The sequence below is a fragment of the Pollicipes pollicipes genome, unplaced genomic scaffold (assembly GCF_011947565.3).
Source record: "Pollicipes pollicipes isolate AB1234 unplaced genomic scaffold, Ppol_2.1 Scaffold_7261;HRSCAF=8764_pilon_pilon_pilon, whole genome shotgun sequence".
NCBI lineage: Eukaryota > Metazoa > Arthropoda > Thecostraca > Pollicipedomorpha > Pollicipedidae > Pollicipes > Pollicipes pollicipes.
Genome location: NW_023597054.1, coordinates 25,389,206 through 25,403,444, shown reverse-complemented (window position 1 = coordinate 25,403,444; position 14,239 = coordinate 25,389,206). Strand labels below are relative to the sequence as shown.

General features: G+C 63.1%; 1 protein-coding gene across 1 annotated transcript in view; it reads right to left on the bottom strand.

The window, feature by feature from the left end:
* LOC119112033 (uncharacterized) overlaps positions 1–14,239 on the bottom strand; it is a 144,467-nt gene that overhangs the window by 126,313 nt on the left and 3,915 nt on the right. Inside the window, 4 exon segments of the mRNA XM_037235993.1 lie at positions 2,270–2,386; positions 3,281–3,385; positions 4,525–4,729; positions 13,481–13,533. Coding sequence (XP_037091888.1) covers positions 2,270–2,386; positions 3,281–3,385; positions 4,525–4,729; positions 13,481–13,533 — 480 coding nt within the window.

Here is a 14,239-nt window from a genome sequence, read left to right as displayed (position 1 = left end):
CGCCGTCCGGGGAACCGAACAAGGCTCGGTTATCTGCGCATCCATCGTGCTGGCAACGGGCTCGTCTAGCTGCAAATCCACTTTCAAGGATTTGCACCGAAGTCCGGTGGTTGGGCCAGGCTGGGCCTCGCGTGCGGGCGGCCCCGTACCGTTATGGCCACAGAAAGCGAAACCCCGCCTGGGGCGGCAGCGCTGTGCTGCAGCTGTTCATCTCGGAGGCTGCAGGCCCCGACTGATCGACCCAAACGCGGCGCGACCGGCACTGGGGAACACGGGCGATGCGATATGCACGTTCAGACGTCGCAACACATGATCGGGCTAATGGAGTGACGTGTTCGGGACCCGTCATTAAGCCCGGCCATTGCTACCGTTATAACAATAGGAACGTCTAACGAGCCTAACGTAATAACACATCGCCGCCCTACCCCGGACACCGGACCGCTTTCGCCGCGTCATGCACGGGTCGTCGCGCCCCGCCGCCGTCCCTCGGCCGATCTCGGCCAGCGCCTCTTGCGCGCGACAGTCGGCGGCGCCGCGTGCGTCAGCGGCGCCGCCCGCCGCCCGCGGCCCGTCGCACCGGTGGCGGCGCCTGCCACCGCGGCCTTGGTGGCCGGCCCACACCGGCCGAGGCGGACTGGACGGACCCGCCGCCGCCGCCGGCCGAGGCGTCCGCCCCGCGGCCGTCACTCCGGGACGGAAACACCCGGAGTGGGCGGCCGGGGAGTGCGCGACGGAACGGCCGGCGGCGGGTCCGGCCGCGCGCCGCGCCCGTCACGAGCGTCGGAGGGCGACGCACGCGCGTCGGGCGGGGGCGCGCGGCGGGTCGTGTCTGCCGGACGGCGGGCGCGGGCGGAGGAGCCGCCGCCGCCCGGGCGGCGCGTGGGTGGCGGCGGGGCCAGTCGGCCTGGCGGCCTTGCCGCCCGGCTCTGCCATCCCACACCTGGCACGGCGGCCGGCCGGGCGCCAGAGCTGTTTAAACTGGCGGCCGGCTCATCTGCGTGACAAATGAAGGAGGTCGTCCCGGCGGCGACAGAGTGGGTCGAAGCTGCTCAATCACGAGGCGCTGCTTTTGGCAGGTCGGCCTAGAAACAGAGACGGGGCGGCGCCCGAACGGAGAAAGTTCGGGAATGTCCGCAGCGGAGGCCGCTTCACGTCCATCACTGCACCTGCACGAGCCCGACGGCGTGCAGAGTAGGCAGAGTGAATTTTGAACGGCGCCGTTTGGAGTCCCGTCACCCCATCATTTTATATCTCATGCCCGGCTGACGAGTTCCAGGAACACCGAGTAGCAGGGGCCAGTCGGCGCCAGCTCTGCAAACGGAGAGGCAAGCCAGGCGCGGCTGCAGCGCGATTTACGAGCCGTGCTTGCCCTCGACATCCTTTGTGCCCGGCCGAACCATGGACCCAACAGCAGGCGGTACAACGTCTGATACCCTCGGGAAGAGACAGCCGGCGGGCGGGTCCACCGGGCGGGCGATTTCGTCTTCGCCCCCCCCCCCCTTCCCCTCTCGGGAGAGGGCGGCCCACGCGCCGGGTGCGCACCCCTCGCCGCCAGACGAGGAGGAGGGCCCTGATGAGGGGTGGGGCGTCACGGGGCGTGTGCGCAGCTGTTTTCCCATAAGCTCGGTGCTGACGTCAGCCGCGTTCCGCCGCATTAACTCGCCGACGCCCTGGGCCCGCGGGCCGAGAGGTGGGCCCGTCTTTCGACGTCCCGCGCACCCACCGCCGCGACCAGCCCGGCCTGCGGGCCGCCCTGTCCAGGGCAGGATTCTGAGTCCGGTGGGCGATGGCGTCGGCGGTTCAGCATTGTTTCCTAGGCGACGTCGGCGGCCGATGTAGGTTAACCGACTGGCTCAGAGCCAGCAGATGCCGCCCACACCCGTTCGCTAGACTCGCTGGACTCCTGCTGAGACACACGACCGAATAATGCTAACGGTTCGTCGACGGAGCCGGCAAGGGCCTCTTAGCCAACGCCCTCCGCAGCTGTCTGGAAGCGTTACCGCCCGTCCCGTCAAAGCCGTGTTGTTGCGCACCTATGTGTAGTTTCAAAACAAAGTAAAGACGCCGCGATGATGAGTTCTGTCAGGCAGGCGGCGCGTGGGCTTCCGGAGAGTGACAGAAAGCGGCTTACCGCATACGCTTCGCCCGTTTCAGGCAATACGCGGCTGGCGTCGAAGTGGACAAACAGTCCTTCACCGTGGGCTTAACAGGATGTGTGAGGGCGATCGCAGGGTGAGTGGGACGGCCGAGCGTCAACGCGAAGCCTTACCTTTGCATGTCTGGCCGTCTCCTTCGTATCCCGGAAAGCAGGAACAGAAGAAGCCGCCCATCGTGTTGGTACACCGCGCGAAGATGTCGCACGGCCGGTACTTGCATTCATTCTCATCTGGAAACAGCGCCGCGTCATACCAAGCCGCAGGGTCCGCAGAGACAATCGATCGCCATCGATCATCAGCCGGGGCGCCAATGGAAACAAATCGGTTAGACACGGCTTTGAGAATAAAAACCGCAGACTGATGGGGGTGGGGGGTCGACGAAACACGGCCTCTCTTAGCCGTGCCACCACTCGGCGGGGCGTTTTTCCTATGTTCACGTCCGCGCCGGCCTCCGCCGGCCTTCCGCACATCTACGTCACGACCGTCGCCGGCGGGCCGCCGCGCAGCGATCGTCTGCGCGTCACGAGCGCCGCCTGTAAGCGCCCGCGTCGCGACCGACCGGGCAGCGACCGGAAGCGAGCGCGATCCGGCCGGCCTCGACGCCGTTACATCTGGCGCCCGCCGACTGCGAGCCGAGGCTGCTGCGACGCCCGCCGGCTGCCGACGCAGCGGCGGCCTAATGGTTTGCGACGGGGCCCGCCTGCCTGGGGCAGAGCTGCTACGCTGTGCGCGTCTGGTCTGTGCTCGCGCTCCCAGGGGCGCCACTTGCGACAGCGGCTGCTTGTGAAGTGATTGCGTGCGCGCGTCGCGGCCCAGAAGCCCGGTGTCTTTCGTCGACTCATCGTTTGATTTTATAAGTTTTTTTTAGGGAGGGGGGACGCGCAAGCCCGGAAGAACAGTAGAGGCAGAGGGACAGAGTCATTCGACATCAGCCACGTCATAGTCTGTTTCTAAATGATCAACGTAAGCGACTTTCATCCGCGATAGCTCACAAACAATTCGAACCAGGCATGCAAACATCTGGAACTGAAAAAGAATTGAGCTATTTGCAGCCAAAACGACACATTATCTGCGCCATTACCATCAGAGGTCATTGTCCAACCCCGCAGCGCCTCCATACTCACCGGGCATCTCGCAGCCCTTGCCACCGAAACCGTCGTTGCAGTGACATTGAGAATCTAAGCAAGCACCGTTGACACAGGGCCGGCCGGTAGCAAGCTGACATGTGCCTGGAACAGAGTTGAGCTCGGGTCATCGCGCCATCACCGCAGCCGATGCAACGACCTCTGGCGGCCGGGGCGGACCGGTCCGGCGGCGGCGGCCGCGCCACGGCCGGGCGGCCGCCGCCGCCGGAGCGCGGCCGGCTCCGTTCGGCCGCCGCCGCCGTCGCCGCACCGCCGGACAAGAACGTAATCGCAGGCATAGCACGCCCGGCACGGCAAAAACATGCTCCGATGAGTGGTTCGCCCTGACCGTAAAGCCATCGGGACGCTGGGTCACGGCGCCGATGCGGTCGGGGTCGGAGGGGCCCCTCGTGTCGACTGCAGCCGAGCACCGGCCGAGCCGCTCTGCAGGCGACTGATGTCGCGAACTCTGACATCACCTTCGCGTGATCAGTTGAAATGAGATGAGGGTAGTTATATAGATTGTCTGATGCTACGAGTTAAGCACTAAGTCAAAGAGGGGCTTTGATCTTCTTGCAGAACGGATGCCTTGTTAATGCACAGTATGTAGGCGGGATCTCTTAACGACCTCAAGGCTACCCATGCAAAGTTCAGCTGATGCAGCTTTTATGTCATTAATACTTGCGAACCATGGCCATTTATTTGTGGCTGGCAGAGATCAGCAGATAACTCGGGCGAAGACTTTGCCAACCGTTTGTACACATTGTGCACTACACAATGTTTACACTGAGAGCAAATATAACACACAATGCCGGAAGTGGGGAATCGAAGAGCAATAAATCATGACCCGTTGTGACCTTGGGGTCAACGAAAGTGAACTGGTGGCAAAACGCAATCGAACAACCTTTTGGGGCGTGGGAGCTTAGATGGCATTATCGACCGGTAATGTGGGACCGGTGTTATAGGAGCGATGGAGCCATCGAAAATGGTCGCTGGAGCAGCACATATAGCCCTCCCCCCCCCCCCCAATCGCCCGGGGACGCACACACGCACTGATAAAAACACTAGCTAGATATCAATAATGTCCATGATTGGCATTGGGACAGAACTCTGCGATTCTACGCGGGCACCGTGGTTCTTACACATCATTTTTCGAGCACGGTTAGATTAAGTGTATCTCAAGCTTTATTGAAACTCATAACCGGATCTAGTACGTAATACATAAGTATGACATTTTGACTTACTTGTGCACTTAAGCTCCTTGGTCAGCTCGTCAGAGCCGAGATAGCACTGAGGCACACCATCACACAATTGCGAGAGCTCGAAAAGCTGGAGCACCTCGGAGGACTCATTCACTTGACAGCCAAAATAGCCGTCCTCTAAGTTCAGAAAAAACACTTCCCGTGTCGCGCCACCATAGTCTTGTCGAGGTGGCGTCTGGCCGAACGTCTGAAACAGCGAGAGACATGTTCCGTTAGCGTCACGCACGCCGCGACCACAGACAAAGCTGCAACACGTGCGAATACTACCCCGATAGCCCGATCGCAAACGGATCGCGGCCAAACATGTTCACCCCCACTGCGATTGTGCAGAGCCAGGTTACCGAGCCCACCACGGCGGGATGAGGGAATGTTGACGGCTCCGGTGACCCTGAGGAGCGCGGTCTGACCTCTGCCGTGAACTCATTCCAAGACGGTCATCGCCGGTCGCCAGGCGGGCAGCTGACTGCGGCCTTTGTCAGCCGGCCGACCGTTGCGGGTTTGTTCTGTCGTCGAGCTTGCGTCACAATGCAAGCGATTGATTGGGACAAGACGTGATGTCCTCCATTACCTGCGCTGATGGATCGCATCAAACGAGCGACGATTAGGGTTGGGCACTGAACCCAGGCAGTAGAGTATGGTAATTGATGCCAGACATCTAAAAGCACCCCCAGGAGATTACTCTTATTCTTGTCGAAATGAGCATAACTCAGGAGAGCAGTTTTGCATTACTGGGAGCATAGCTTGAAGCGTACAAATGGCCTAACCCTACAAGTAAGCCAAATCATCGTCTAAACCCGTTTTCTGTGATGCTCGCCATCCCGCCGATTACTCCATTTGCTGTGCATTGACAGCCATTGAGAGCAGCTTAACATAACCGGCGCCCAGACTCCCCGTTACAGGGCGTCGACAATTAATTGGTGTCGGGCAGCTCGGCAGGGTGGCTGTGGCGTCGCTAAAGGGAGCGATTTCCCGACCATTTCCCGCTGAATGGTGGCTGACCGGAGCTGGCGCTTCCTCCCTATGTCCCGCCAATTCAGCCGCGGCTCATGAAAGTGAGTTCATCAGTTCAGGTCGTCCGGCTATTCGCCGACGCTGAATGTCCTGTCGGCCGACATTGTACCGCTTGAAGGACGGCCGGGTAAATGCCGGCCTTGGGAAGGCCGCTGGACACTGTTCTTGGCGCTGTACCGGCCCCACGTCCCTGGTAAAAACCCCTTCTCACTTGGGAACAAAAAACAGTTGCGGTACTTGCCAGCTGCTTTCCCCTATTTGTACAGACATCCATGATCCACTAATTTCAACTCTGAGCAATTAAATGGGATTCTTTAATGCCCATGCAGCAACCTCCGCGGAAGGGGATGTCGAAGTGTATTTCGCCCGTTGATTCACCATCATTCAAACTAGTTGTACGACATTGGGGTGACAACAATCCCCTTTCGTTCTTCTTCGCACCCGAATACCTATGCAGCGTGGCCTACGCCGTCTAGCGCTGTATACAATGATGTGTTGTTATGAAGTAGCTACCTGATTAAGCCGAATGCTTCTGCCATCTCTAAAAAGCCTATTGCTAGTGGATTTCTGAGCCAACAGCTAAGCGTCAGTGCCATCATAGAGATGGTTTTCTTTTATAAACAGACAATCCAGTCAGCCAAATTTTTAGTTCAGTTTGGTTCATTGAAAGCAGCAATAATCTTTGCATCAATAAATTTCAGATCAAGCCCGCTTTCAGCGCAATAACGTATCACCTTTCATGACATAATTTCCGAAAGAGACATGCCTGAGCAGCTGCTATAAGATACCAGATCCTGCCGCACCCGAGGTCGTTTGCAGAAGCACCTTGGAGACACAGCGGGATGTGTGTGCACCTCACATTGTTGACGCAGGGTCCCTGCTAACCATGACCTGGCAGAAAGGCTGGTCGTTGGCAGAACGAACGCGATTCAACAAGCGCCGCAATACATCATCAAGAGGCCGCGCGACCTCAGATGCCCAGTCGCGTGCGGCGAACCTTACAGGCGACCTTAACGCGAACCACGAATGTAGCGCCGCGGAGCGCGACGAAGCGAAGACCCCAATGCGTCACGGGTGCGTATCACCTCTACCGGGTGACTGCAACGGGGACGAGAGACTATCCCACCGGCCGCTCGCAGGGGACCGCCCGGTCGCGCCGTGGCGGCGGCCGCCAAGTGAACGGGACTTGTGCAAAGCCGCCCCGCCATATACGGTGGCTGCAAGGTTTCTCGGCCCGGAGCCCGATGTGGTTTCACAATCGCCAGCTGCAGCGGTGACCCATGGCTCCCGATGACTCACGGATAAAGCACGGCTGGGCGGTGTGTGCCTGCGCCGCCACCGGGTGCGCAGCTGGAGGGCTTCGCCGCAGGCCGGCGTCAAAACAGTCAATTATCTAAAGACGCCGGCGTCCCCTCGACCGGCCTCCGCCGGAGTCATCGCCTCCTTTGTAACCTTGCTCCCGGGCAGCCGGGGAATCCGAGACACTTTACGGGGTCGTAAACAAATATCCGGCGCCGCCTTCGCGGCCGGCGGGCACGGCGCCACCTCGTGACGGTCATTGGCGGCAAAAAGTCGTCGGCGTCAGCGGTATGACAGTCCTGCACGTCAGACCCGTCATCTCCGCCGGCCCGCCCCGGACGGAGCGGGTGCCGCATATGCAAATGGCCGGAGCGGGCGTCGCCGGCCGGGTGGGCCCGTAATGCGGCCAAATGACGGAGCGCAGGATGGCGTTCTCGCTTTACTGCGGTCGTTCATGTCGCCGGCGCGGCAGCTGCCGCCGTTTTTGCGCCGGCCGCCGAGTCATCAAACCCGGCGGCTGGATTCCTGAAGCGCGGCGGCGGCGGCGGCGACGGCGGCTCGGCCGCGGGCGGCGCAACAGTGCATGGCCGACGTCCTCATGTCTGATCGTCAGCGGCCGCCGCCGCCGAGACGGCCCGACGGCGGAAACAATGGCGCCCAGAAAAACCGGCCAGCCGCGACGGAGTCGGGCGAATCGGGCCGACGGCGGCCGACACGACAATGCTCCGGACGGCAGCGTCCAGATTGGAGCCCCCCCCCCCCCCCCGCGCGCCGCCGCAGGAATGACCGGGCACGACGCGACGACGGTCCGGCGAGGCCGCCGCCTCCAGGGGCAGGGCGCGAGGAGTGCCCGGTCGCGTGACGCTCCGACTCATGCCGGCATTTGCAGCGGATAACGCGCGGCATTCGAGGCGTCCCATGCCGACGTCTCTCGAACGGCATCCCGCGGACCGCGCGAACAGCGAGCGAGCGACCGGTGGGCGGCGGAGGGCTGGCGGGCCTGCGCGGGCCGGTCAGGTTCGGTTATCTGACAGGCCGGGCGCCCGATCGTGATGAGGGCCGTTTTCACCTCGGCTGGGGATCGGCCGGTGTCCCAATGCGACCATGGGAGGCGGCGCAGGTCCGGTGACATTCACCGCCCGGGGGAGCGCCACGAGTCACTCCGGTGTTTTGCTTTCACAGAAAACACCGCATTGTGGGAGAATGCGTCCACTGTTCCCGACGGAGCGGCCCACGCAGCGGACTAATGCAAACGGAGGGAAGCCGCACCCACCACGTGAGACCGGCCGATCGCGGCGCGCGCTTTCCCGCGGTCGGCGGCGCGCCGTTTCTCCGAATCTCCTCCGCACAGGGCACATGGTTCGCGTGACCAGCCCGCGGAAGCGCGCCGGCGCCCCATCTTCAGCCCGGCGTTGGCCGGCGGCGGCGGGGGTGGTCATGGCAGCGGCACCAAGGTCGCGCCCGCGGCGCCACTGCAACGCCGCCGCGGGCGCCGGCCGCCGCCGCCGGTCGCCGGCCGCGCGGCGCCGTGTCGCGGCCTTGAACTGTGTGAGATCATGAGCCAGACGCGGCGAAGAGCCGACGGGCTGAGATCACCGGCCTGGCCGCGTCCGCTTTGTTCATGGCAAGGATGTGGTCGGCGATAATGGCCGGAGGGAGAAGCGAGGGCGCCGGCCGCGGTCGGGGGAATCGGCATGACGGTGGCGCTTTTTGTGGAGGGAAGAGTCAGGCGCGGCACCGGTCCGTGACGTTGACTCGGCCGGCTGCGTGCTGCAGCCGTGCGATGTAGCTACCTCGCCACCAAGGTAGTAGCATCGCCTGGAATAACGACGCGTTTGGAGCTACCGCACAATTCGTTGACCTGAGCACGACTCGCCATGTGCTGGCATTGACATGCATCGCACGAAGTCGGGTGGGGAAGCCTTGGCCAAAGCAAACGTTACAAGGTTTTGCGACGCTCCTTTCTCCGCAGAAACCCAGCCTCGAGTCAACCAACAGGGTGGCCGCACTGGAGCCGGCCGGCGCGACGTTGGGCGGACGATGACTGCGGGGGCCGCGGTGACCTCGGGACCTCTTGGACAGATCCGGCACGCCCGGCTCAGCGAACAGACCCGCCGGTCGGCCACCGGGAGAGGCTCTCCCGGGCTGTGACAGCTGGTCGCTTTAGCCGATTGATGTGAAGCCGGCGGCGGAGCGAAAAAGGGACGCCCGGCGGCCGGGCAGACCCTTAATTCAGAAGACATCAGGAATGTCCGCGGGGTCAGAGGGCACGGGTCAACGATTGGAGGCCGGGCGCGGCGGCGGCGGCTTGCCGCGCCCGTGACCGCCAGGGTTAGCCACGACTGCTCGCACCGCCGCCGGCGCCAGGCGACGTAATCCAGCCACTCCGACCGAGCCAGCAGGCCGGCCGCCAGCAAGCCGGCCGCAGTGCGACGCACCAGCAGGGCTGCCGTCGCACGGGACAGGTCGTTGCGCCAGACATACCGACGCAAGCGGCACAGACGGCGCGGATAGTTTCTCGTCGCGGCTGAGCGGCCGCCGGCGGCCCCATTACGGGCCCCGGTAACCTTGCAGCAGGCGCCTGATCGCTCACATCGACGCGGCTCCAGTCGTCGGCGACGCCCCAGTAGCCGTCGGGCGGCGCGCGATCGACCGCCAGCGGACGCAGCAGCGGCGCAGAGCCGGCCGCCGCGCCGCCCGCGCCGCCCGCGAGCGGCGCCGAGAAGGAGGTCACGTGCTGACCTCAGACCGGCGGCCCATCGGAACCGGGGGCTGCTTTCTCGGCTGCCGGTGGGTGCAGACGGCCCAGGCCGGTGCCGGGCGGTATTTCGGGGCCGGCGGAGCGTGTGAGGAGGTCAGCGGCGGGCGGGAGCTGCTCTGCGGCAGGTTTTGCGAGGGGTCGCGTCACATGTGCGCGGGGGACGCGCCTCGCAGCGATGACGAGCGAGGCTGCCGCACTTTCACTCTCGGCCGCCCGTGGGTGGACGACGGCGCCGCCGTCCCGTTTACATAACCGCGACTGGCGGCACGGGGGCGACCGGACCCCAGTGATGGGATCAATGGGACGGGTGACGGTCGCTTTGTGCGGCGCGGCCGTTGGGCCATCTGCGTGCGGAACAGGTGGCGTGTGAAGTCGACAAGGCTCGGAACATTATGCAACCGTTCTGATGCCCGGACAATACTAGGGAGTTGGGTTTGATGATGGAACGAAGAGACGATGGAGGGGGATATTGGCTGCAATGTGGGTTACATGACAGTGACTGAGGTTGGCCCGCTCCTGCACGAGAAACTGAACGGAAACAAATGACCTGTTGTTCATCTTGTGACAGTGCCGATGGTCTAGTGACTTCCAAGGTTGTATGATAATGCATCTGCTTATCCGGGCATGACCTTGAAGGTATTCTCGCAGCACGAGCACTGGAAGAGAAGAAGGACAAACTTCCTTATTTGTATTTACTTTCGCTCAGCGGCAGACCATTGTGCATAACATTAGCACCTCCCTAGCCTCACATCCGGTGATCCTAAGAAGTCAGCCCACGAAGTTCTCAAGCTGATGTGCCGTGGCTCGGAATGCCAAACACACGGCGTGTTGAAATGCGGCACGCAACCAGCACCATACTTTTGGTGAGGCCCAGCAGGTTGCACCAATGTACTGCCTACTCACGCAGAATACATAATAGAACGCAGTATTTATTGCCACAGGGTTCAGCGGGTAAGGCCCACGGCCGCTTAGTACGACAGGAGCGTCATATATGCCGGTGCCTGTGGTCTCGCCATGAACCCATTTGCGGCAACATTGCGCTATTTGGACGGCCGTGGCTGTGAACTGTCGGGCGCTGTTTCCCGCAAGGTGGCCCGCCGCGGCTGGCGGTCAGATTTATGCGACTGCAAAACTGCCACTGGCACGGCACCGGCACAGTTGCCTCAGCAGAGCGTGCGCCAGCGAGCGGCGCTGCGCCAGGTCTGCCGCGCGGTCCGCTGGCGGCAGACGCGACGCGGCCCGGGCGTCGGAGGGACGCGCGCTGCTCGGGCCGGCGACCACCACAGCTCGTTACCCGGCGCCGCCGGTCCTCGGCGCTCGGCAGTGACCTTCAGACGGGAGGCCGCGCGCGCCGGATGCCGACACCGGGGCTGCGCGTGCCCCCTGAGTGATGCCCCGCGCCGGAGAGGGGTCGATCGCACCCTCTGTCTCACGCCAAGCCTTTCACTTTCGGCACCGGCGCACACCGGTGGCGGACGCGCCGCACTGCTCGTCGCCCCGAATGCTCCATCTTCGGGGTCAATGACTCGCGGCGGGTCGGCGGCTGGCGACCGCGGCGCAATTTAGCCGGTTGGGGTCGCGGCGCCGGGCCCAGAACGGGCCGCGCCGCGACCGCCGCGGCCGCCGCACCGCAATGGCCGCCGGGCCGGGTGTAATGACGGCTGCGCGGCGGAGATCGACGCCGCGCGGAGTCCCGCACCAGCTCCAGAGAGGAAGCTGCGTGACGCTGCCCTCCTCGAGCGGCAGTCGGCGCGACAGACGCCGGCGACACGTCACGGCGGTCGGCTGACGCGGGAGTTACGGCTTCCTGGCATTGTGCGACCGCCGTGAACAGCCGCATGCGGTGAGCAGGCCGGGCGCAGCAGAAATCCTGCCTTGTCGGCATTGTGCCGATTTTCACAGGGTCGGCAGCGGCGTGTGCCTGCCCAGGGGGCCGAGAGCTGGCCGGTGTGAGCGTCAGGGCCGCCGCGGGGGTCCGTGGACCGGATGCGAGCAGACCGCCAGGCGAGGTGAGGTCACGTGAGGCGTGACGTCAGCGTCTGGGGAGAGGCGCCGGAAGACGCGGGCGGTTCTCGGACGTCTGTCAAGGGCTGTTCTCGAGCCTCTCAGGTGCATCACGCGGTGGAGGGAAATCCTCCCCTCATAAGGTGCAGTCATGTTCTCGATCTCGGCTCCAGCTGGTGACTAACGCCATTCGCGCTTGCACAATGCCTCCGTCTCTTGAGGGTGCGTGTCGTAAGGCCGAAAAACACGACAGAAAATATCAGCTCAATGGGAGATAGCGATCGCAACAACAGTGCTCCCCGCCTCTTTGTCGGTCGTTTTTGAGCTGGCCGTTTGTTGTCCTCTCGCGCGCCTGCTCGCTGGGGCGTCTTCCTGCCGTCACCCCAGCTGACTCCAGTGTTAATGACACGAGCCGATCCGCGGCCGGCTGCGCACGATAACAGCGCGTTTGTACAAAACCCCGCGCCAGAAACAAACCGTTGCTCTGTCAGGTGCGAGAGGCGGCTGGCGGCGAGGCGCGCTCGGCCGCCAGCGGACCGAGCAGCCGCCGCCAAAAACGCGCCGCGCGACCGCGGCCGTGGCCGCCGGGGCGGGTCAGCGCCCTATGCCCGCGCCGTTATTGCCGCCGCCGCGCCGCGCCGCCGCCTCGCCGCCGCGCCAGCTGCCCTGTCGGCTGCAGCGGCCTGTCTAATGGCCGCCGCCGGTAAACACATGCCGCGCATCCGGCGTCCGAGCCTCGAGCGCCCGGCGCGCACGTCTGCCACGGCCGGACGTGCGCAACGTCCGCCGGCGGACGTTGACTCGGGCAGTGACTGGGCAAGATGTGAGCCACACCGTGCGCGCCGAACGTGGCGCGCGTTGCGCCCGACCGGGCGGTACACGGTTCTGCGGGGCGGGACGCGGCCGGTGCCACTGCCTGCACCAGGGCAGGACACGGCTCGGATGACACGGACGAAGTGTTATCTGCATGTTGGCCGGCGCAGACAACATGCCGGCATGCGTGCAAGTGGCGACGTCACGGTGCCAGGCCGGGCACGCCACGGAATGCACTGCACAGGCGGGCCGAGCGTCGGCGGACACGGCTTCAGCAGTCCATTCCTGTTCGTTTACCGACGACCTCCCCGTCGCGGTGCGCTCTCCACTGCAGTGGCAACGGCGCTCGCAGACCAGCTAACGTGCACGGTCCGGATAAACCGACGGCGGCCGGCCGCCTTTGTGGCGGGCGCACGTTTCCTCTAACGAACCGGTCATCGCGGATTAGAAAATTGCGAACTCGGCGAGTGCTTCAAAGCTGTCGAGGTCTGTTGCCGAAAAGCCGCCGCGACAAATCCGCCTGCCAGGGTTTTGACAATTCCTGATGGCGATGACGCTCCGTGTGTTCAACAAAGACATCCTTCAGGCCAAGTCGAACGACGACTGGCTTACAGGAACGCGCTAAAGCTGTTGGTCATGGTCTTTTTGTCTACCACTGTGGAACATGAGAAAACAAGGGTTTCGCGGTGAACCAATGCGAGCCAAAGTTGAATATAACCGATTGCGGTGGTCTACTGCATATGTTGGTGGGTAAACATATGTTAAGCTGTGGTGGGCCTGGGTGAGCCACAGCTTGCCAAAGTGATCCCATATTGGGCCGCTGTGGACTGCGGTCAAGCGCGGTCGACGGCTCCAGACCGGCGAGGGCCGCCCTGGTGACCGTCGGCCAGGTCCGGGTAGCCGCGGACCTCCGGAGTGTGCGGAGGTGGACAGGCGCCAGCCCCCGCCCCGATAAGGTGACGGCCAATACCGGCTCCGGCGGCTGGGGGTGGACTGCACCGCTATACACCGCCGGCATTTTTAAAGGAGGCAGGGCGGGTCGTTACTTACCGCGGCGACTAGGGTAGTCCAGACTACCAGTCCCACGAGGAACGGCATCTCAGCTGAAAACAGAAAGCGCATGTCAGATGTACGCGTGGGTAGTGCAATGACCGAAAAATGAAAAACACCCCGCTTGCAGACATTAGGATACATTGCACGCTAAGTATGCAGCGAGGCCACAGTATATGCAATTTGAAAGGCAGTGACCTAGACACAAATTGACCTGCCTTTACAACAAGCAAAGGGGCGCTTGGGAACATCAGCCTTGGTTTGCATCAGCTCAGCACGTGTCTTGGCAGCACAATCCGATGGACGGCGGATTCCCTCGGTTATAGGACTGGCTGTAATACCACGGGTTCTGGGCGCAGTTGCTCAAGACATAGCGGCCACTCCCTCCGTGCCCCTTATAAACCACGAGCACTTAATCACATTAAGACATACAAAGGAAAACCTTAGTCCTAACAGGCGACGCACTCCAAAGCACGCTCCACACCAAAGCGCGTCACACGCACGTCCGAGCGAGCGAGCGAGCTCCCGTCCACACGACATCACCCGTGACGACTTTCGTCTCCGGCACACGTGCCGCGTGGCAGTCAGCAGTTCTGACGGATCCGTCTGTCGTGTGACGGAGGTGGCCGCGTGCCAGCCGGACCGAGCAGACACAGAAGGTGCTTCCGCGCAGCTGCCTTCGCTTCATGGCTCATTAGGCGCGAACAGCAGGCCTCTTGCCGGGCCGGCTTCTGTCTGTGTCTTCGGTAGGCGCAGGGT